Raw genomic sequence first — 24,321 nt, forward strand, 5'->3', positions numbered from 1 at the left:
TAGGACCATTTCAATTCACTTGAACAAGCTGGAGAAAGCTAAGATCAATGCATTTATTCAGTTTAATTCAGAAGGGGATACACCTAAATACCCCACATGTTCCTATCACGATGAATAGATTCTAACATGAAGCACAGCACATTGGTTCTTTATTTCCACATCCCCTTGCTTTTTCAAATGAGCATTTATGTCCCTGAAATTTAGGTGAACATCAACATCCCCACACACTATTTTTAAAAAAACATAGTTTTCCCCCCAATTCACCCCAATTCTCCTGGATTATATGCCCCCTCCCTACCCAAATTTAAATTAATTGCCTATGATTCATCTCATTATTTATAGAATGTTCCTGGTGCACATAAACTGCTGTATTTGTCTCGATAACAGCGTTCATCTCCTTGCTAATTAATTTAACATGTAAAGAGCTCTGAGAAGTCCTTGTCTCACTACAGAGACAGACACAGCGCAGCTCTGGTTGAGAGTGGATCAAACTTGCTCTACAGATTCGCAATCAAACAAACGAAAGCCTCTTTATTCTCTAATAAGAAAAATGAAATGTGATCAGTCATTTCTTGCTCAGTACAGTGAAACTCAGCGTGAATATAATAATAAGAATAAATTTGATATAGTGCCTTATCACATCTTCAAGACATCTCAAAGCACTTTGAGGCTCAATAAGTGTAGCAGTAAGAAATAGGAATGGTCATTAAGTGAGACACAGAGAGACGTTTAAATTTCCCACAGATTTCCCTGGCATCATAACTCAGGGATATACAGGACAAGTCACAATTCTCACAAAATAAGCTAAATGAAAACATAGTAAATAATCCTACACGTCTCGCCTTCTCATACCCCTCAATCCACTACCTCACCCAGAAGCTATCTAACCTCCTCTTTGAAATTACAGACATAATTCCAAGAAAAAAAGATTTCAAAAACAACTTCCTGAAAATTAAAAGGGAGTCAGTGTTAATATTTAATGAACTTTTGCATCTAAGTGATCTATTAGGCCATTGGATGGGTTCCTGGACACTGCTGCCAGTAACTGTTGTGACGTTACTGTGCAACTGCGGCGACAAATCAGTGCAGACAAGGAACCCACTGCTCTATATGACTCAGTATCACGCCAGGCGGTGCACTTACCCACTGAACCATTGTGGCAGCTTAAATAAGTCATTTAACCCGAGACAGGAGATAATAAAATACTTGCATTTGATATAATGCCTTATCCCGTCTTCGAGGCGCCTCCAAGTGCTTCACAGAATATATTGTAAAGTATAGTGACTGTACATTTTGTGGGCAAAACTCGGCAGCCTATTGCGTACAAGAGTGTCCCACAAACAGTCGTGGACTGAGTGACCAAATTATTATGTATAATTGTTTTTTAAAAAAATGGATTATTACCTGCCGGAAAATGATCCACCAATTGACTAACAACTGGTTTCCTGCTTACTGTTAGGTAAACAGAGGCTTGTGTGCGGAGTGAGAAAACTTGCCCAACATTTTTCCCTGCCGGGAATCAAACCCAGGTCCTCTCGCTTGCGAGGTGAGTGCTCTAACCACTAAACTACAGGACTCTATAAAAATAGTTTCTACACTTATCAGTAATTACTGTAAAAATGCCTCTAAGCACAGACCGGTTTGCTGTTCCTAGGGGAGGGGGAAACTCACTCACCATCGTGGCCGGAGTTGAGCAGGTGTTCGCCCAGGTCACAGCCGAACACCCGCTCCTTCAGGATCCCTCGCTGCTTCAGCTTCTGTTTGGTCGGCCGAGACTTCATGAAGGTGCGGAGGAAAGTGATCAGCTTCCCGTGCTTCTTGGAAACTGTGGAACGAAAACCAGAGAAGATAAATAACGCTAAGTCATGCTGTCAGGCCGCTTGCTTTCACACTGATGTCATTTTGTAGTTTTAATGAAAGCAACAGCTGTCACTGTGTGCGGGCACATCGCAATGCTCTGATACCAGGGCTGTGCCCTCGAGACCACACATTTTACTGGCATCTGTAGGATAGTTATATAATAACAACAACAACAAAGTGCTTAGCCTCAGACCAACCTTGCTGCGAGTGGAGAAAACCAGAAATACAGATTCTCACTCCCCACCCACTATTGACCCCAAGTTTGTGTTGAGTTCTCTGATCTTAGCACTGTGTGAACGGGACATCATTAGGGTCGGAGCAGTCTGAAACTTGGGAATCTGAGCATGGATTCCTGTAGCTCAGTGGTTAGAGCGCTCACCTCGCAAGAGGGAGAACTGGATTCGATTCCCGGCAGAGCGAAACCCTATGCCAAGTTTCCTTACTCCCCACGCCTGACAATAATTCCTCAGGAAAAAACAAACAATAAGAATTTGGTCACTTCAATCCACGACTGTTTGTGGGACGCTGCTCTGTGCAATTGGCTAGAGAGTTTCACCCACAAATATACACTTTACAGTCTATTCTGTGAAGCGCTTTCAGGCGTCTAGAAGACGTGAAAAGCGCGATATCAAATGCAAGGAATATTTATTATTTGTTATTATGACATTAAACACAGGGGTGAAGCAGACACATATGATGAGTCTGCAAGTCACATGCAGACCCCCAAACCCCCCTCCCCCAACAACCACAACAATTAGCATTTATATAGCACCTCACAGCACTGCATAGATTGACACACCGACCCCTCCTCAATACAGCTCAGAACATTGATCGCAACATCAATTGCACATAGAGTAGATTTTTTAAAAAAATCCAGTTTAGGAACTTCCTGGTAGTCGCAGGCTACAGTAACGAAGCTGTCGATAGCAATTCTCGTTTGCTTCTCATTCGTGTAACTCAAATATTGACCCTGACCCAAAACTCCTGAAATCTTTTAAAAGTAATTATCTACAGTAAACCCCACATAAGTCGCATCAGTTAGGACCGTACATTTAATATGACTAATGCAAAGAATATGATCTCTTGAATGGGCCTTGAACAGTCAGATGTACGACTTAGGCAATTATACGATTTATACAGATGATAATAGTAATAAAAATAATCCTTGCATTTGATATAGATCAGACTTACGTGAGAGTTTCTGTACAACCAAACGTGTGAATCAGAGAGTAAATAGAGCTCGAATGAGCTGGAGACACTGTGACTCGGTCCCAAACTGACTTTTCAGTCAAATTTCTGAACATTGACCTTGGCCAAGTCTGCGATTATGCACACGCTTTCAGTTGTATCCTATCAATAAAAGCGCTAGAGATGTACAATATCGGTGCACTGACTCAGCCTAGGCTTCCAGTATGTTTCCTCCTCCCCTTCCCCAGACAGACAGTCAACACATCAGCACACACTCCCTCACTTCTCCCCCATGCAATAAAATAGTAAAATTAAATCGTATCAGGGTGCTGAGTCAATACTCAACCCGTGATTACAAGAAGGAGCTAAGCAAGGCTGCATTACTAATCAGCGTTCTTCCAGATCCTGGCCATTAGGAAACTATGCTAGCGAGTAATTTCAGGAACGTCAGGCTTGTGTGGTCACATTGCTGCCTCTCATCTTCACCCTGAATTCCTCCAAGTCACAGAGCCAGAATTTGGGTGCAAACAGCAGGGGCTGAGTGGTGTGAGCACAGAACAACTACATTCCTAAACAGGACCTACTTCCCTCCCACCCCCCACTGCACAGCGATGAGCTGCGTTCATTAACAGTGGAAAGGGAAGGGCAGATCAAACAGCCTTGGCCATATGAAACTCAGTAACAATTACAGCTCCAACTTAAAGCTCCACCACCACTGGAGCACAAACAAAAACCATATTAACAGTGAAATTCTTCAGTACTGAATTGCCATGAGTTCTGCCTGTCCGTTTACTATCACTGAGAGCAGTAACGTACACCAGATCAGTGTATGGTACTACAGCATATCGGATGTACCTTTACGCTGTGAATTTTTCAGCTTACTGATAACATCAGCCGTGCTATCATTAATCACAGAAACCCTCAGCTCAGCACGTGAACCACAGTTCAGCCCTACCTTGGTTTTGATGAATTAAATTATGTAACTCGTTCTCTGTTTCGTTGCAGCTCAGAACGCACAGGCAGGCAAGTAGGCAGGCAGGCGTTCCTATAAACGGGAAACTAACCCAAAGGGTCGGAAATGCACCCTGTTAGCACAAGCGTCGGCCTTCACTCTGCACCTACAGCTTGTTCCCTTGCTCCCGGGTCTCACTTCAGCTCTGAAGCCAGCGGAGTCAAGCGAACGTTTCAGACAAAGCTACACACGCTCCTTCGCCGCACGCCAGCCGAGCTCTTCCACCAAACACTAACCAGAGGGCAGATTATTGGGTGAATAAGCCCTGTAAACGCAGCTCTCACCTTGTTTTCACAGCCCGGTTTGCCTGAGTCTTTGTGGCAGGAGCTAAGAACATACCTTTGTCCTTCTGCACATGGCCCCGAGCTGACCTACCTGTGACGAGCTGGTTAATTTAAAACGTCAGGAACTCTTTCTCTTGCTCCAGGCTGGCTGGCTCCTCCTCTCCCCGGCTGCTCAGGTGATTGTTCCGTCACAGCCGCTCCCATTGCTGGCTGCAGGGAAAGCTTCCTAACTCGCGAGCTGTTTACCACAAACAGGCCTGAGAATTGTGTGGGACCTGCTAGCCCAGCTAAGTCCACCTGACATCATGTAAATCTCTCCGCAGTTACTATAGCGCGAGCAGGAGGTGAGAGGGTAGAGCAAACCCCAAATACCAGGCAGTGTAGAGTGTACAGCAGTGACTGTACTGATGTCCTGTGATAGCAGTAGTATACACAGCAGACGTGGGAATTTCTTCCAGTGAGTCAACAAGGACATCGTCAAGCAAAAAAGTAAAATTTCACTGGTTCACAGGCATTACTGCAGAAATAAACCTTTTCATTTGTAGGACAAGTGAATGACAAAGTACGTCTAGAGCAAGTTCCTTTTGCTGAAGCTAATACTTAATCCTCAGGCTTTACTGGCAATGAATTACGTTTCATCCCCAAAGTCTACAGTCAATTCACTTTACAGCATATTCTGTGACGTCTCAAAGATGTGAAAAGGCGCTATATCAAATGCGAGGTTTATTATTATGTTATTATTCACGCAGTGAATTCTGAGATCTGTAAATTGCATTCTCTGTACACCTCCTGTAGGTACCAGTTGAGTTTTGTTTAAATAAATCTCAATACTGATTTTTTTTAAAAAAGTAAATCAATTCTCATCGTTGAAGAGAGTTCTAAGAGTGAGATATCCCACAGGTAATGCTGATAGTAAATCTATTTTGTTTCCTACTTTCTGTTGAAATTAATACTGGTGACAACAGACACAAGGTCAAGCAGCCAGGATCTGCTCTCACGTGGGAAGGAGCCCGAGGTGAGGAATGTCAGGTGAAAACTTGCCCGGAGATCAGCTTGTCAGAAAATACAGGCAATAAGGCTCCTGGAGCCAAGCCAAAGACAGGTTATGGCCAGTAATCATGTGATGAGACGGTTTTCACAAGCTCTGAAATGACTCCCCAGTTTCAAAGGAAGAACCTTTTCAAAATATCGAATATTCCATGAGCAACCACGGGTAACCTCAGACAGCAGCACATCATCAACACATTACTCACACAACGTGCATTCAGAACAGTCAGTCACCGCACATCACTGAGGTGAGTCACTCTATTCTCTTCCCACGCTTACTCAAGGGGCCAAACCTTTATATGGTCACATCAACCCTCAATGGCTCTCATTGGGCAGCTCTGCAATTTTGACGCTTTCAAAGGAACATTTGCCTTTCTTTTCCACATCACTGATTTATTCACAGGAATTTTCCTGAGATCCTGGAGGCAAATACAAGCAGAAATAGCATTTTTTAATGCTCTTGCTGCGTTACCCTGCAGCCAAAAGTGTTTATTCCAACAGAAGACACTTTCAAAGGCTTGTAAAAAGACAGCACATTGTCAGACCCACTGAGAGGCAGCTAAACCTACAGTGGTTGTGAAGGCTGGAAGCTCGTCCTCTGAATCAGTAGCTTAACACACAGTTCAATTCACTCAGCGGGCTGTACAACCATGGACCATATCCTGGTTGAGTCTGATCCTGTCCTTGACCAATGCTCACTTACGAGACCTCCTGCACAGCCAGCAGACAGCAATCAGCAGTGGATACTCCTGGCTACGTTTCACCCTCCCTAGCACAGATGTGCTACTAATGTCAATGGTAAGCACCCCAATGCTCGTTCTGGCCACGTCAGCACAGACACACACACACACAAACACACACAAGAGAAACAAACCTGTGACCTTTCGGTCTGTGCGGCTTAATGTTGACCTTTACCCACCAGTTTCTCACCACAATTAAAGCCCCTTCTTTCCAGCACGTCACAGCGCATGAATACGATTGTCATCACACAGTTATTGACCCAAGAGATGGTCATGTGGCAGGCACGCAGCAGTTGCTGGTGTTAAGACCTGAGTTCGCAGCTCCCAGCCGCTAGACAAACCGCGGTAAGTCAGTGCTGCACTGGAAGGTTTCTAGACGGTTTCTGATGAATAGCCTTCGCCTTCGGTATCTCCTTGAGGAAGGCAGTGGTTTTATTGCGGAAGGTTTTTTATCATCCATTTACATTAATTTTTAAATCGGAATGTGCTTTTTAAAGCAGACATGCTTCAACAACAAGGAAATGCGGTTATGTAACGCTTTTTACATGAGAGAACATCTCAAAGCGAAGTCTGAAAAGTGTAGGCGTGGATTCCAAGCAGGGAAGAGATATAAAGATGGTGACTACAAGCATGGTAAAGAGATACAGGTTTAGAAGTCGGATGTAGACAGGATGAAAAGTAGCAAGACATTAACTTGAGCTCAAATTATTCAGAGCTCGAATCTTGGGGATCCTGTCAGCTCAGCGCCCTTCCGGCTTTGATACAATAAGCATTAAAACATTTGCCATAGGTGGACAGGGAATTCCAGTATCAAAGGCTGATCCAGTCTCTCTTGTTAACGAGACTTGGAAATGTAAGACTGCTTCTCAACATACCAGGTAGGGTGTTCCTCGTTGCAGGAATACTGCACTGTATATACTGGTAAGCCATGGGATTGGTAAGTGACGTGACCGGCCCACAAATACAATAATAATAATGTTCAATCGCCCACAAATACACAGTCACTCCACCTTACAGTTTATCCTGTGAAGCGCTTTGGGACATACCCCGAACATGAAAGATGCTGTACCAAATGCAAGGATTCTTATTATTAGTAGTAGTATATTATATTGGCATTTAAGTAAAATGCTTTGCACAGTTACCATGGATTAGGGAGAGGAAAAGAGAGGGAGATAGGGAGACAGAGAGAGAGGGGGAGGGGGCAGGGGAGGGAGGAAAGGGAAAAGCTCCTCCGAGATGCAGAAGGTCAATATGTTGAAGATTCTGACTGATTAATGAGCAGCTATAATACCTGAGATAGTTTCTATTGATGCAGAATTACATAAATCAGCTGTGCTGTAACCCATCCCTGAGGCCACTCCAGCCTGCCACCATGATTTGATTCCTGCCAACAGCACATCACCTCCATCCACTGTGGCCACACAAACCTAAGCCCATTCATTCATCCATCCATCCATTCATTCATTCTTCCCCATCCCATGCTCATCAACCCACGTTTACGCCAACCCATGCCCCATCATTCCCTGTTCCCCATTCCACATTTCCCAATCCCACACCTACCAATCTCCTTTCACCCGACTTCCCCTCTCCCAAGCCCACCCCCACCTTCCGTTCACCAAGCTGTGTCCTCTATTAGCAGATGAACAAAAGGCAGCAGTTAGCAGTTAAGACAAACACCACATACAGCTAGCTGCCGGCTTGACTTTAGCAAAGCTATTCTTTGGCGGGCACATATCTGGTGCTTATGGTGGCCACTATTTCACCCACCATTTCACTACTAGAGCCACGATAGCATTACTATAGGCCAAGTATCTCAAGGTTAGTATGTATGAGACTGCCACAGGAAATGCCACACACAGTGTTAGTTCACTGTTAGGACGGAGAGTAATTTTACCCTCGTCTTCATCTCTACCTGAGCACCGTCGGGATGGTGCTAGAGAGGCTGGAACACATGCAATACCTGGTTTTATACTTTCCATCTCCAGATCTGCATGCAAAGGGAAACAAGATCAGGACAATCAATGAAGCTTTAGTGCCGTCTCACACCACACGTCTGGTTACCACATTCAACAAATATATATATTTTTTGTCTCTCTCGTTAAAATGGATTCAGAATTTAAGTAAATAAAAGCACCACAAACTTCTCTACAACTACAATCCTAAACCCACCATGTCATTTATTCTCCAGGCTGACTGCTACTTCAGTAATGGAAAATGAAGAGACAAGCCAGGAGTAAAACCACCTGAAACCTCTCTGCCTTTCCATGTGTTTGCGGAATATCAGACGTTGTATCTCACACAACATGCATCGAACAAAACCCAGGCAAGACAAAATGCCTGGGGCTGCAGAGAGACTGATGCTCTGGTGTCAGCATCGCTCTTAGTGCAGCAGCACAGCCCAGCATTAAACACGCCCATAGATTACATTTACGCAAACTAATGAAAACCTTTCACTGGTCCATCGTGTTCTCACTGAACCTCATGCGAAAGCTCTGGAAACTGACGAGGTTGTACTTTGTGATTTTATCCAACGCCTTAATGTAACTTTCTAACATTTGAACTAGTGTGTGCGTCCATTCCTCCCTGGTCTGAATGATAGCAAGAGCTCCTTGTTACAGGCTAATAGGGAAGGTAAGCAATATCTTTGAGACGTCTCGAAGACGTGATAAGGCGCTATATCAAATTCAAGGATTATTATTATATTATTAACATTGCGTCTCATATACGTGTGTCCTGCGAAATTTTCAAATATATATAAATAAAAAATAATAATAATTTCACTGAATCCACAAAAGTTTGTGGGATAATAGTCAATTCACTTTACAGTATATCCTGTGAAGCTTTGAGACGCCTCGAAGACATGATAAGGGTTATATCAAATGCACGGATTATTATTATTAATACAATGAGGTTCAGTGTCGCTCAGAACAAAATGTTGATGTGATCAGTGAACGAGTTAGCAGAGCAGCTCAAGCTAAATATCTACTCTATTGAACTATAACGCTCTTATCTTAAACAGATTCTTTGATGACGACTGGCTGCTGCGATCTATGGGAAAGGAGAAGTGACAACGTACAAGGGGAAAAGTAACTCCAGGAGGCTGGTCGGGTTCCGTGTCCTGGGGAGACTGGGAAAGGACAACCAGAGAAAGGGTTAAATCAATCAACAGTTAAAACAAAAGCTCCCAAACGCGTCCGATTCAGACGTGGAACGATTTAAAGTTCCCACCCCCACCACCCCCTTCCCATCACAACACATTTTCCTTTTACAGTCAGAGGATATTCGCCCACCAAAACTACACAGTCACTTCATTTTACAATATATTTTGCAAAGCGCCTTGAGACACGCATTAAACGCAAGGATTATTATTATTATTGGCATTTAAGCAAAACAAACACCCTGGGTTAGGTTAGGGAGGGGAAAAGATCACCTATAGTTCCTATGCATTACCACAGTGACCCACTGCTGGAAAGTGTCTGTGAGAAGACTTTCAGTGAACATTAGCATTATTATTATTTTGAAAGAAATTCGAACTGCGTTTCTCTCCAGTTTACAGCAATGAGAAACCGCACAACAAAGGTTTCTATAATCAATACTTTTTCTCTCGGCTTGTACAATTCTCCTGCACTGGCCGGCAATAGCTCATTACACGTCATCACATACACGTCTCTCTCACCTCCCTCTCCTTGTCCCCGGCATGCCTGAGGAAGATTAAGTTGCGTGCAATTGAAAAAGCAACAAGCGATGTGGTAATTTTCCAATTTGACACAAAAGACTAAATCTGGAATGTTCTGAGCCGCTTACGTTTCTATGGAAATAACAGATTCCACAAGTCTTGGGGACGTGGAATGCCTCGCCAAGCAAAGGTGTTAGAAGCAATGTGTGCTTCAAAGGGGAAGGAGATGGGCCACAGATTGACCACCGCTATTCCTACACTGTAAATTTCTATGATTCTGTGACCTGCCAACCTCCTTGCCCTCCACGGCAATTTCCTTCCGTGCGACATCACTTCCCTCAGGTCTCTAAGCTGTAGCTCTTGTTAAATGATTCCCCGCAAATATTTCCAGACATTTCAATTTACAGAATTGGTTTTCCAGGACTTGAATATTTTTCCCGTTTAGATCCTTAACCCTTAAAAAAAAAATGTCCCACTGGTGAAAATTGCTGTACCGTTTATTCATTTGTTTCCCCTGAGCAACAGACAAACCATATTTGGAACCACCACGTCAAGCAATTGAGTAACTGCAGTGAGAATGCAGCAAACGTGCGCAGTGTGCTTGCTACACAGAGGAAGACACCGGGATTTTGAAATTCCAACATGCAGAGCATTAAATGCCAGAACACTCAGAAACAGGTTTATAAACAAGCCAAAGACAAGTCAATCAAGTTACCAGCGTAGGGCACCAGTCAGACAGTGATCAATGGGCACTGGTGAACACTGGCAGCAACACACCAGATAGGTCTACGTCCCAGTGTGAACATAGCAAGGACGACGAGAAGAGGAGAGAGGAGAGAGGATCACAGCAACCAGTAGATGTTATATTTGATGCTAAAGATTTCAGTGTGAGGATAGGATGATAGGATCCAGACGTGACCAGGCAGAGTAGCTCAGTTCAAGGTTCTGGCATAATTAATACATCAATGTTAATGTTAAACCCTGTCGTGTACACAGGGTGATCAAAAAGTCATGATATCTGCCCTATTAGCTTTAAAAAAACCTAAAATATCATCATTTCTTTAAGACTTGTTGGACATTGTAATGGTATCACAAGTTTTTGGTCACCTGGATACACTCCCAGCTGAGATCCAACAGGAGTCTGAGACTCTGCTACAGTGAGCTGTGTTTCCTGATCAGTAGTCTACGATTATCTGTTTTCAGTAACAATCTGTTCTCGATGAGCTCATTGAACCTACGCTTGCTCTGCCAGGCAATAATGCAGAGATTTAAATTTCAGAAGCACTTACGATCCATCAGGAATTTCTGAAAGTCCGTCTAAAGGTCAGTCTTTAGAATCTGCAAAGGACACTCCATGCTTCAAGTTGATGTGAAAGATCACAGCCAACACACACGTGTTTTTTTTCTCTCTCACTCTTTGTTTCTCCTACTCAAATGTAACTCACTGGCTCCTCGTATCAGTAAATGATGTCCGATGATGCCTACACTTAAATTATTGCATAAAGCAATTTGAATATTACTTTTCTAAAAATACCAATTAAAAGTATAAAATATATCTAAAATATTGGGATACTTTAGCATTCCGTAGAATGTCCGCATCATTTGTCAACCAGTATTCCTACTGCCAATGCACCCCCTCTGGGAAGCAATGCATTACAATCGAGAGGTTCAGAGGGCTGAAATTCCTGTCAGCATTGAAATTGATGATGGCGGGTTCAGATTCTAATGGGACTTGCCCATTATATTAGCACATTCTTAAAGTCTACACTTAACACTGAGAGGAGTTCCAGCCCTCTGCTAGCCACATTGGCCAGCAATGGGTTCAATGGTGTCACTAAAATGCAAGGAAAATAAATGATTACTGTACCTGGCTTTGACATGGTGCTGGTTACAGAATGAGGAACTTTATCATTAATGAGCTCCACACACTCACTGGGAAAGAACCCAACCTGCAAACCAAACAAAGCCAATCGTCAGAAACGCATTTACACTGCAGATCCCACATCACCTCATCGTGCAGGGGATTTAGGGTTTGGAGCACGTTTACTTTCTGTATTTCTGCTCGTCAGAAAGTTACAGCACAGAAGGTGGTCATTGTTGGTTTCCTCACCTGAAAGCCATGCTTTCCCCTCCACCACGTGGTGTCCTCTTTGGGAGGCATGTCAATAACTGAGACAATATCTCCAACCTGGAACGTAGGAGGGCAAATGGGTTTTTAGTCCTTCATTTAAACTCCCTCCCTCTCCGCCTTCACCGGTCCACAGCCTCTCACAGTCACCCACGCAGACCGAAACATAAGAATTTGCTCCTCTGCTCCTATCTGCCCTCCCGCCCGTGCAATCTGGCTTTGACCTCCTGCAGTTTTTCAGTAAGTTACCTCGAAGGAGAGCTCGTCAGTGGCTTGGGCGTTGTATCGCTTTATGACGTGAGCAGCAGCAATGGCAGGGACGTTGATGGAGGACTCTTCATGCACCAATAGATGGTTCCCTTTGTTATCAATCTGTCAGGCAGAGTTGAATGGTCAGTGGCAGTTTACAGGTATGTGGCGAGAACACAGGCAGGACAGGACTCTTCAGTGTCTAACACAACCACACACGCAGACAAGAGATCTGCCAACATTAATGTTCATTTGTTTTGCTGAGTTTCCATTTTGTTTTTGAAGTGTAAATAGATAACAATCTGAGGTTACTGGTTTGAAAGGAGTTATAGAGGCAGAAACACAGATCGCTCAACATTATTGTTCTCGAAAATCCTGCTCAGCGAATCACCCTATAACACAAGTCAGTCACAATCGCTGCTCAGACAAAAAGGGCAATCCCAAATTCAGAACTCAATGCAACCTTCTAATTTTTACACGGACTCGTAAACAGCTGTGTAGATCACAGGGAAAAAAGTCAAGTGAGAAAGAGAGTTTCAGAGCGAGGAGGGCTGACAAAAGTGTGGTACTTTATTTTGGTCTGACATGTGTGGAAAGCCATCCCATAGTACTGTAGCACAGCTACTGATAAAACAATTATTTAGTTGATTTATAGCCATTTTATATTTTGAATGACATCCAATAACCACACAATCTGCTTTCTCCACAATGGGGTCATTCCCAATTAGTGCAGATAACCAGCTCTCTACTGCAGAAGGACACGAGTTCCCTATTTTCTGCATGAGAATAGGTTTCGTAATGTTAAACAACATCCAAAGGGGCATTGCAACCTGAACTCACCGGAGAGATATTTATGTAAGAACAGAATACAGGGTCACATAGAGATGGAACAGTGTAAGAGGCTTCTATGTAAAAGTAATGCATTAGCATCAGGGCCTTCTGCTGCACGGGCATTTGGAGCCTGACTGCATTAAGGCTATCCTAATCCCAAGGTTAACATGATGGAACCACAGCTCTTGAAAGGCTGAATCAAATTAATGGATTTGTATTCTAAGAAAGTAATGCATTTCCAGTGTCGAAGGACATTGAGCCACAGAACTCACCAAGCATTCCCCGAGAGATGGATTGCTAATGCACAGCATTCAGTCTGCGTTCTTGAGAGTAAAATGGTGCAGTTTATTTTAAAGGACTTGAGATAGGAAGCTACAACAGATGTCAATCACTGCAACTGCATATTTAATGAAAATCTAACCAATTTACACCAGTGTTAAGGCCAATCTGAAATCAGTGGCAGGTGAAAGAACATGGCAAAGAGAAGCAGCAACACTCACAAACCTCCTTCCACATGAGATGGCAAACTAGGAACTCAATAATACTCAAACATTCCGACAAAATATTTGCCACAGATCTTGTAAACCCCACAACTGCTGTCCGTAAAAACTTACCGGCACTGGTAACTCACACATCGCTCGGTTCATTGACTGAAAGGAAATGCAAGGCAAATAGCTGCCGGGGATGTGAAACACAACACACTCAAAGTCACTACAATTTACCACAAGTGGATTTTTAATGAAGGTCTAACTAACGTGCACCAGTGTGATCTCCACGTGAGACCAGTGAGGCACAAAATAAGGTGAGGGAGAGAATGAGCAGCACACGTACCTCCATCCACGTGAGTGCTGGGCCACAGTTGATCTTGTTGTCTGCGATCACAGAGAGCCTGGTGAGATAGGCCATCAGCATCTGGGTCACAATCTGTGAAAGCAATACATAGTTGGATCCACTGAGAAAGGCAAAGAGCAAACACAGATTGTTAAACACTTCCTCATGATAACAATTACCTCCCCCGATCTAACAAAGTATATGCTGTTGAACTCACACAGCAGTGAAAGTGCCTTCAAAAAACAGATAATAATAATAATCCTTGCATTTGATACAACGCCTTATCACGTCGTTGAGACGTCTCAAAGCGTTTCACAGAATATATTGCAAAGTGGATTAACTATGCACTTGTCAGCAAAATGCAGGAGTCAATTGAGCACAGCAGTGTCCCACAAGCAGTCGTGGATTGAGTGACCCAATTTTTTTAAATATATACTATTGTTTTCTCAAGGTATTATTACTCCTGGGAAAGTGATCCGCGAATTGACTAACACCTGGGTTACTTCCTACTTACTGCTAGGTAAACAGAGGAGTGTGGAGTTGCCCAACATTTCGCCCCGCCCAGGAATCAAACTCAGGTCCTCTTGCTTGCGAGGCGAGTGTGCTAACCACTTAGCTCCAAGACTTCACTTGTATGATCACTTTGCAGTGGCTTAATTTGTGTTCTACTGGAGAGATAGGATGCTTTACATTCTTCAAAGGTATTTTGTGATGAAGGTCAGTGAAAGACAGGTTTTACAAAATCAGTTGTGGGGAAGATCCCGTCACAGGAGGAGGTGTGAACGCAACTGTGACAATGACTGGTTCATCAGAATAATTCAGTGAATTGTATTGCTCAAGAAATCCCGCTGTGAACTTGACAGAATTCATTCCACTTCATTAAACTCTGTTCATTTTGCAAAAACAAGCAACGCTTTAGGCCACTTCAAATCGGTGTACAAATGAAAATTAATTTCACAGCACAAACCGCTCAGGACAGGAGTGCACAAAGCATGACAACAAAGGGATAAGACGGAAGCTTTCCACCATTTTCATTCTGTTTAGAAAATCAGAGTGTATTTATTCCAGTTAGTAACTTGGCCCCACATTTGCAGAAAGTGCTGATTTTATTTAAACTATTTTCGTTCCTCACTGACCTGTTGAACGACCCGCTGACAGATATCAGTTAAAACAACACAATCACATCTTAACACTTACAATCTTCAATATTTCACTGAGCCACATCCAGATCAAGCTGAATGGAAAGTCAGAATTCTCCTGAGTAAAGTATTTTACTGAGGGATTCCTTTACGCAGTTTACACTGCCTCTCAGCCTGTCCTTTCCCACACGACCCACCAATAGTCTGTCCAGGGCACAGTGCCCAAAAGGGACTCTACCATTCATTGCCACAACATGCCAAGATCCTCCCCACCCCCGGATTACCCCCTCTCTTCTAAACCTCCTTTTAAACCTTCTGAAACTCCTTTATCACCTCAAGGCTGGACTATGGGAACTCTCTCCTCGTCGGCCTTCCCGGCACCTCCCTCCACAAGCTGCAGGTCATTCAGAACTCTGCAGCTCGTGTACTGTCGTGTACCTCCACTGCTCCCCATCCCCCAGAGGATCGAATTCAAGATCCTCATCCTCACCTACAAGGCCATTCACGGCCTCGCTTCCTCCTACCTCTCCGACCTACTATCCCCCTACTTACCTGCCCGTACCCTCCGTTCCTCTGGCTCCGGTCTGCTCCACATCCCCCGCCCCAACCGCCCTACCATCGGTGGTCGGGCCTTCAGCCTCTCAGCCCCGAGGCTCTGGAACTCTATCCCCCAGTGCCTTCACCGCTTCCTCCCTTTCCTCCTTCAAGGCCGGTCTCAAGACCCTTCTCTTTGCCTGTGCCTTCAGCTCCTCTCTCGACTCTCTATCCCCTCCTCGCTCCCTCCCTTCCCTCCCCTCACCCTGACCATTTCCCCCCTGCTCGGGTCCTGACCTAACTGTCCAGCGCCTTGGGACATCCTCCCGACGTGAAAGGCGCTCTATAAATGAAATCTTGTTGTTGTTGTTTTTGTTGTTTTCCCAGTCTATAAAGATTACGTCTTTTTAATCTTACTTCAAAGCTCATCTCTTTTACACTTGGGGTTGGTTTTGTTGCTCTTTCCAGTCCCTTTTTCAAACGGAGGTATAATCTCTATTGTGTTGTGATGATCAAAAGTGAGCAACCCATTCTGTGTGTGTGTGTGTGTGTGTGTGGTCTGACTGGTGTCAGAAGAATACAGAGATCAGGAGAAATGACAGCCAGGCAGAGGAAAGACAATGATAATCTTGTTCAGATCGGTACTTTGGGAGGCGGTGGATGGGAGGGCGTAAATGATGGAGTGGGAATCGCTGGCTTCCTGGACCAGGACTTATTGATATTATAGAAATTCTGCCTGCTCTTATTTAAAGCTTTTAGTTCTGCTGACGGCTGTGGGAGCTGATGAAAATTATGCCTGTGCACTTGTGGGATTAAATCTCTGAGAAATGGAAAGATTAAAAGGCACGGGTAAGGATGATGCATTGTCCCAGGGTTGCACAGTTCATGCGCTGGGAGGTAATTTCCTCTTGAAGTTTGAATATTTATGTGACAGCTGAGAGCTGACTACATCATTGCTGTAGGTTCTGCCTGTCACATCGATGTGCAAAGCCGACTAATATATTATTTTCGCTTCTCTTAAGAAAATTCCTAATTACTTTTCAAAGCTGGCTGTGTTTTCAATTTTAGAAATGGAGGAACAACAACAATTGACATTTACCCGGCGTCTTTCATATTGGGAGGACGTCCCAAGGCACCGGGCAGTCAAGGATTTGGACCCAAGTTGGAGGTTGGGATCAGAAGGAGTGGAGATTGGAGGGTGACCAAAGGCACAGTTGAAGCGGAGTGTCTTGAGACTTGCCTTGAAGGAAGTGAGGGAGGGAGCAAGGGAAAGTGACTTGATTCTATTGTGGGATGGAGTTATAAAGGGTGGGGGCAGAGAGGCTGAGGGCCTGACCACCAATGGTGGGGGGGCCGGGTGGGGGATGTGGAGCAGGCCGAAGCCCGTTGAGCAGAGGGAATGGACAGGTGGATATGGGGTTAGCAGGTCATGGAGGTAGAAAGGACCGAGGTCTTCGAGGACTTTTAAGGCGCGGACAAGGATTTTGGACTCTGGGGGTCGGGGAACCAGTGGAACCGGGTGAGGGTGTTAAGGTCATGAGAGTCAGCTTTCACACAAAGTCAGGGGCTATAAGGAGAAGGAAACTGATCGACATGCAGTAATGACTGCTCAAAGCTGAACTCTGATGAACAACGAGTAAGACGTGATAACTCACATTTAGAGATTGCAATTAGATTTTTTACTGGTGCGAATGATCGATCAGGTGGAGCGAGAGAGAGAGAGAGAGAGAGAGAGAGAGCACTCGGCAAAGCTCATAAACCAAGAACACAGCCAGTGCACTGATTTCCCAGCTCTAACCTGTGAGCAAACATCCATCAGTGATGAAACCAAGACTAGCCTCCAAGGTCAATATCGGAGGGATATACAGGTGGAAACCATTTCCAAGAGGGAACTATCCCATTTACATTGCACCCAAAACAATCAAACTTTCAGCACGTTTTTCAAAAAGCATTTCAGCCATCTTCAAAATCCTTTACAAGGTCTTTACCATATTTCACGGCCCTGGAAAGAAGCTTTGACAAGATTTTGGGGACTTCTTTAACTGTCAACAGTGATGGGATGCAAACAGTAATCTACAGTTGTTGCTCCTCTGAGATGTTGGGATAGAATCATCAATAACTGTAACTCACGCAGGTTCACTCTCCCTGCACTGCGTACGGAGACAGTTTCAGGCTCAGCAGAATGGTGGAGGTTTATATCAGGGAGAAGGGAATAGAGAAGCGAGCGTACGAGGAATAGGAGGCACGTGTCGTGTTAAACAGCACCAACTTTGTTAGAGCACGTTGGCGTTTTATGGTTCCCGACCACTGCATTGTAACGGGCTCCAAAGTATGTGCATTCCAAACGAGGAGAAGCCAGACACGATTTGCAAACGTGTCCCTGGAGCTTAGGCTGATGAGCGCAGCTGCCTGGATCCTCCTGCCATCTCCCTCCTGCACATTTGGAGCTCATCAGGGATGCACTAATATTTGAGGAAGTCTACTCCAGCTGTCCCCCTTCCCTCCTCGTCCCACAACAAAATAACTGCACTCTATTTCCTCCCTTCCCTTCCCACACAGGCAGCAACAAGCAGCTGTATATGTACACCGTACCTCCGCAGGCTCCTTCAGCCAGCCTGTGCGGGGCAGCTCAGCCAACTGGGAGAAACGTCGGTCATAAATACACAAGTGAAGGTGTTTGTCCAGGACCCGGAAATCCTCATAGCTCCTCTTCACAATCCAACTCCTGCCCTGCGGACAGAAGAGAATTTACTGGAGACATGATCATCACAATAAGCCTGTGTCCCTGGGGAATAATGTGAAGTTAACATCGAGTTCTTAACAACAACAAACAACAAATGACATTTACACACAGAGCCTTTCACGTCGGGAGGGCGTCCCAAGGCGCTGGACAGTCAGGGATTTGGACCCGAGCAGGGGGTTGGGATTATGGAGGACAGTGAGGGTGGGGGTGGTAAGGTGACAGAAGGCGCAGTAGAAGAGGAGGGTCTTGAGACATGCCTTGAAGGAGGCAAAGGAGGGAGCGTGGCAAAAGGACTGTGGGATGGGGGTGGGGGGGGGAGAGAGGGAGGGAAAATAATCAATGGAAGAGCAATAATTGTTAAAAAAAAACTCAATCAATCCATGACTGTTTTGGGGACACTTCTGTTTGATGGTGTGTTTCACAAAATACACAGCCAATTCACTTCACAGTATATTCTGTGAAGCTCTTTGAGACGTCTTGAAGACGTGATAAGGTGCTATATCAAATACAAGAATTATTTTTATAAAGCCTGCCAACTGTACAGGGTCGGGGACACACATAACTAATCTCAATAATAAAAATTAATCTCAGGATCTGTGGAATGGGTTAAAAAAAAGTCAGCCCACTCCTGGATCAGCGGTCAAGAGAACAGATTCTAAGAACAAAGTCTTTTTACAAAATAATCTATTTTCCCAAGAAATGGCTGTGCTAAATCAAACCATCTGTCGGTATATTTTTTTTTATTTTATACGACTCCAAAGCCAACGTGAAGGTCTGTGATCCACTAGGAATTAGCCAGAAACTGCCAACGCTTGTTGATTTCTGACCCTTAAAGCTGCAATCCATCACCAGCGAGCAGACCCTGCGAGTTTCCCACAGCCTGTGCACAGCTTGCCCCGCTTGTCTGTGTGAGCGAGGCCATCTCCTGACAATCACTGCAAAATGTACTGTAAAAACCCAGCTCTTTTGGGAACTAGGTAAGGAAGTGGTGCTGTCAATCTCACAGCACATGAGAGACGCAGACGCCCCCCCCTTTCCCCCTGTCCCCAGAGCACTGACCGACTCACACTGTTTAGTGGGCTGGAGGGTCGCAATTTCTAAGTCTCTGGAGAAATCACAACACTTTTTACTTCGGGCCCCTGACTCATCGCGGTGTGAGCTGCACCAACTCCGTTCTCACGACTTCCTCCATAATAAAAAATAATTTCAGCTCCAAACCGCCTATTGGAAACTTAAGACACGAGTGTCTGCATCATCTAACCCCACTGCCTGAACTCTAAGGTGTGCTGCCCCCATTGAAGTGCTTGATAAACGGACCGAATTAAGCACCAACCAGTAATCGATGAGCTTGTGGCAGTAACATTTATCCTCTGTTGCGTGCCTGTCAGCATGCATCTTGTGTATGGCGTGTTCTGGCCCCCAGCACGTCCCTACAATATCTGCTTCTAGTAGAACTGATATCAAATAGAAGCGAGCCGTGCCATGAACTCACACAGAGTACAGCATGGGACGAAAATACCACTTAAAGTCTGCCGTCTCAGCTTGAGGTTCAAGTAATGGTTCTCAACTCCAGCGTTTAAATCAAACAGTAAATTGCCTGTTGAGCAAATGGTGGGATCAGAGAAATTGACAGCACAGAAGGAAGCCATTCAGTCCTTCGAGCGAATCTGTTCTGGCTCTCAGAGCAAGCTGTTCATTCAATCCCACTGCCCCGCTCCATCGCCACAACCCTTCAAGCCTCTACGTTCTTAACATAGGAACAGGAAGAGGCCATTCAGCCCTCGAGCTTGTTCCACCATTCTATAAGAACATGGCTGAACTGTACCTCAACTCCAGTTACCCGCTCTTGCCCCATATCCCTTGATACCCTGACATAACAAACATCTATTCACCTAAGTCTTCAGAATTTTAATTGATTGATGCTGAAACCTGTTCTATCAGCTGAGTGGGAGTGACAACATAAAACCACCACTAAAAATGCTTCCAGTTTCACTGATAAGCACAGAATATTCCAATTGATAATCACATAAATAAAGCAGTAAAAATGCCCTCCGACACTGAGGGTCACACATAAATAATTGCCAATGGACCACAGGAACACACTCAGGTCAAAGGTAAAAAGGCATCAACGTCTTCAGGAGCAGTTAAGACCGGCAGATAATTGTAGGAGGAAGTCAGGATTCTCCCTCTCACCTACAAATCCCTGCAGAATATCGCTTGCCCTTCCGTCCCTACCCCTGTACTCCTCTCTAGCCTCACACTCCCCTCCACTCGGCTAACACAGGCCTGTTACGTGTTCCTCAGATCCCTGCTGAAAACTGCAGGTGTGAAAACAGGATCGAACCCAGCTCCGATGTTGACTGTCTTGTGGGTATTTCTTTACAGAGAGCGTAATCGACAGCTGGAACAGGTTACGAGAGGATGAGTGAGGCCAGAACATGCTGGACTCATATATAAGAAACAGCTTGATGCTTCATGTAATGGGAGGACTTCAGGGTATGGAAGTTTGAGATTAAATGGGTCATAGGGTCTTCTTCATCCCAACCTCTCGTGATCTTGTCTTGCCACACGCAATGTCAAAAGGCTCTGACTGTTCAGAGCTGCTAACATCCACACGATTTCACTCTTAGTTTTGCAAATAACTGTGCTCAAAACACACATGTTGAGTAGAAACCTGGAATATGTTTGCTACTTGTTAATCCTTCTCTACTCCACATCCTCTTTGCATTTCTGATTCCACACATACCTCCCCAGCTGCGTGAAGATTCTCAGAATTTCCAGGGCTGAATGTCGTAAAGTAGAATCACAGAAAGGCAGAAATCATTCCTAACCAAACGGAAGACAGGTTTTGTTTCTCCTTAGGGTAGAAATACGCCTGTAAAACCTGTTCCTCTATGTGTGGAATGACGTGAGCTAAATGAGAAAATGTTGCAGTACATGTGAATTATAATAATCCTTGCATTTGATATCGCGCCTTATCACGTCTTCAAGACATTTCAAAGTGCTTTCACAGAAAGTTATTGTAAAATTAATTGACTGTATATTTTGTGGGCAAAACGCGGCAGCCAAATGCGCACAGCAGTGTCCCACAAACAGTCATGGTTTGAGTGACCACACTATTATTTTTTTTGGAAGGGATTATTGCCCCTGGAAAGCGATCCGCCAATCGACTAACAACCAGGTTCCTACTTACTGCTGGGTAAATAGAGGTGTGTGGAGAAAGGAAACTTGTCTAATATATGAAATACCAAGAATACAACAACCTGCAGCAACTTTCACTCACAGCGCAATCAATGGGAGCAGTTGAAGCTGACGTTGAGGACACAAACAACAACAACAAAATTGCATTTATAGAGCGCCTTTCACGTCGGGAGGACATCCCAAAGCACTTCTTTACTGTCCAATCCTGAGCTGTGGGGAGGTGGTGTGTCTGGGCTGCTGCTCTGACTGTAGCTCTCTCTGCACGCAGGGAATGCAAGCTCAGCGTTTGTGCACTGAGCAACCTTCTCAGCTGCCAAAATACCTCCATACTGCCTGGCAATCAGCCAATTATTGATTTTCTGGGTTGACTCTCTCGCTCTGCTCTCTCTGAGCTCAAAGAGAAAGCTGCCTGTGACGTTTCTGGCTGAAACCCCTGAAACAGCCTCAATACAAATGCTCTGTCTCTATTAACTCCTTCATTGTCTGCCTGTATGCCTCCGACTGCAGTATTAGTTAGCCCGGTTTCACAGAGATGCGCATCCACTGGGATCTGAGCAATCGGAGGCTGGACACCCGTGTAGCACTTTCATTAAGCAGAGAGACAGAGTGGCTGGTTTAATGGGACACCAGCAGATCAGCCAGTGGGGGGTGGAGGGGTGGAGAGGGGATCCTGGATGGTGAGACACACACCCCATGACAGGAGACAACCCTGGTTTACTGTACGAGGAAGGCAAAGTTCTACATGAGTTTTAAAAGCTTTGCTCATCTATCAAATAAACTAGAAAATTAACCTTTCTGTTCTTCACAACAACCACAACAACTTGTATTTATTTACTGTCTTTCAGGTGGGGTAGCGTCTCGGAGCACTTAAGATTCTTAGAATAGCTTCTTAAATTCCATATGAACCGTGATGTGAAATTTGAAATTATAAGTAAAGATAGGAAATAAGTACTGATTGTCAAGAGATTTACAGGAAAACAATGAGGAAGCTATTTGTTGACCAGAGGGTCGCTATCAAACCCCTCAGCCTTGTGCACAGCTGCAGTGAAAATATAAGGCAGGTCCAGTGCTGGTATCCGCTGATAAATCACGTAACCTGTTACTGTATAAGGCACTGGTTAAACTCCATCTGGTGTTCTGTGTGCCGCACTGATCACCAGTACTATATAGGAAGTACATTATTGCTCTCCAGAGGGAAAGCGGAGTGGCAAAGAGGTTTCAAGGCCTCAGGAATAATGTTATGAGGTTAAAGGGAATATCCAAGAACATCCTGTTCTGAGTATATCCCCCAGCGATAATATATCTTATATCTGTAGTCATGAATTCTTGTATTTAGCACATCCATCCCAGCTCACTCCAGTAAATGTCTGGTCCCATCTTCACGTCCCCACACTCAGTGACAGATTTGAGATTTTAATATATGTTTTTGTTTACTGACCTTCGATTCAAGACCCTCCTCTTTGACTGCGCCTTCGGCCATCCTGCACCCTACCCCTCCTGATCCCAACCTCCCCCCCACCCAGCTCGGGTCCAAATCTCTGACTGCCCAGTGCCTTGGGACGTCCTCACTGTGAAAAACGCTGTGTAAATATAATTTATTGTTGTTGCTGGAAAGTAGTAACTGGGCATAGCTTCATACTGATCACAGAAAGCCTTTCAGAAAGCTGGGAAAGGAAGACAATATAAGCATCGCCTGTATAATGATTGTAAGCAGTAAATCAGAATGTTGATTCACCACGGAACAGGCAATGTAAAGTGAACATAGAATTGACACGGTAGTTGTGCCCATGTAATACAAGAATTGTAATGTACAGGGATACCATATTGGCGATGGAGCATAGTTATGAAAAGTTTGTTCAGTCCATCAAGCCGACTACCTCCACAGCTCAACGGTAATTCTTAATGGATTGATGGTTACCACACATCAGTCAATGCATTCGAGAAGAGTGAGAGTGTGGATAATACCAACATATCGCTGACACAGAGATGCTCTTAAAGTTAAAGCTACTCAACAAACCATCAAATGGTGCTAATTTGGAGTTGATGAACAGATCAGCCTGAATGGCCTACTCCTGTTCCTATGTTACACCTCAAACGATAGGACCTCTAGGATTCTTCAACTCTGACCCCCATTATGTTCATGAGCATCAAGGAAATCCAATGAAAGCGGAAACACATGAGGTATTATTTACTATAAACTTTAATTCATTCTCAAACTGTTGCAATGGTATTTAGAAAAGCAAATCAATGAGCAATATAACAGCAACGCAGGCCTTTGCCTCCACAACACACTCAACCCCATTGAAAAACGATGGCTGTACATGGGTTACCATTACCACATTGCTGAACATGATCTTCCGTTCCCTTCCAGAGGAAAGGGGAGATTTCAGCAAAGCCCATCACAGCAGGCTACAGGTCAGGACCTTCCTGAAATGTAGGATATAAATTCCTTTCTCGGTCGGGGGCAAAACCGTGCAAAAGACAGAGGAGGTATCGGCCGAACATGTGCAGGCTAATCCTGTAAGTTCACACCCCAAACAGAAATGCAATAACTTCATAAATCCAGGAATACTGTCTCCTGCAAGTCCGCAATGCTCTCAGATTTATGGGGCTTGGCCTTAGGTTCGGAAAGATGTAAACACATTTTCATATGGTTAATGTTAAAATATTCCTAAAATACTGAACAGTAAAACGTCAACACTACAAAGTATATACAGGTTCCTGAACCTAGGCAGCTTACACCAGCAGAGAGGACAAGGGCTGAACTGTTATCATTGTAACAGTCATCAGTAAAGAATTGTGGCTCTTGATAGACCAAACCTGCTATGGGTGTCTGACTGCCACATTATGTTGTGCCA

The 24,321-nt window shown here is 44.5% G+C and overlaps 1 protein-coding gene across 1 annotated transcript in view; it reads right to left on the reverse strand.

Annotated features, from left to right (window-relative positions):
• LOC103180339 (rho GTPase-activating protein 32) overlaps positions 1-24,321 on the reverse strand; it is an 81,812-nt gene that overhangs the window by 17,355 nt on the left and 40,136 nt on the right. The window contains exons 7-12 of the mRNA XM_042343819.1: positions 18,112-18,249; positions 13,847-13,939; positions 12,185-12,307; positions 11,918-11,995; positions 11,675-11,756; positions 1,676-1,825 (exon numbers count right to left, since the gene is read on the reverse strand). Coding sequence (XP_042199753.1) covers positions 1,676-1,825; positions 11,675-11,756; positions 11,918-11,995; positions 12,185-12,307; positions 13,847-13,939; positions 18,112-18,249 — 664 coding nt within the window. The remainder of the gene's footprint in view (positions 1-1,675; positions 1,826-11,674; positions 11,757-11,917; positions 11,996-12,184; positions 12,308-13,846; positions 13,940-18,111; positions 18,250-24,321) is intronic.

Source organism: Callorhinchus milii, unplaced genomic scaffold, assembly GCF_018977255.1.
Source record: "Callorhinchus milii isolate IMCB2004 unplaced genomic scaffold, IMCB_Cmil_1.0 Scaffold25, whole genome shotgun sequence".
In the NCBI taxonomy this organism is placed as follows: Eukaryota; Metazoa; Chordata; class Chondrichthyes; order Chimaeriformes; family Callorhinchidae; genus Callorhinchus; species Callorhinchus milii.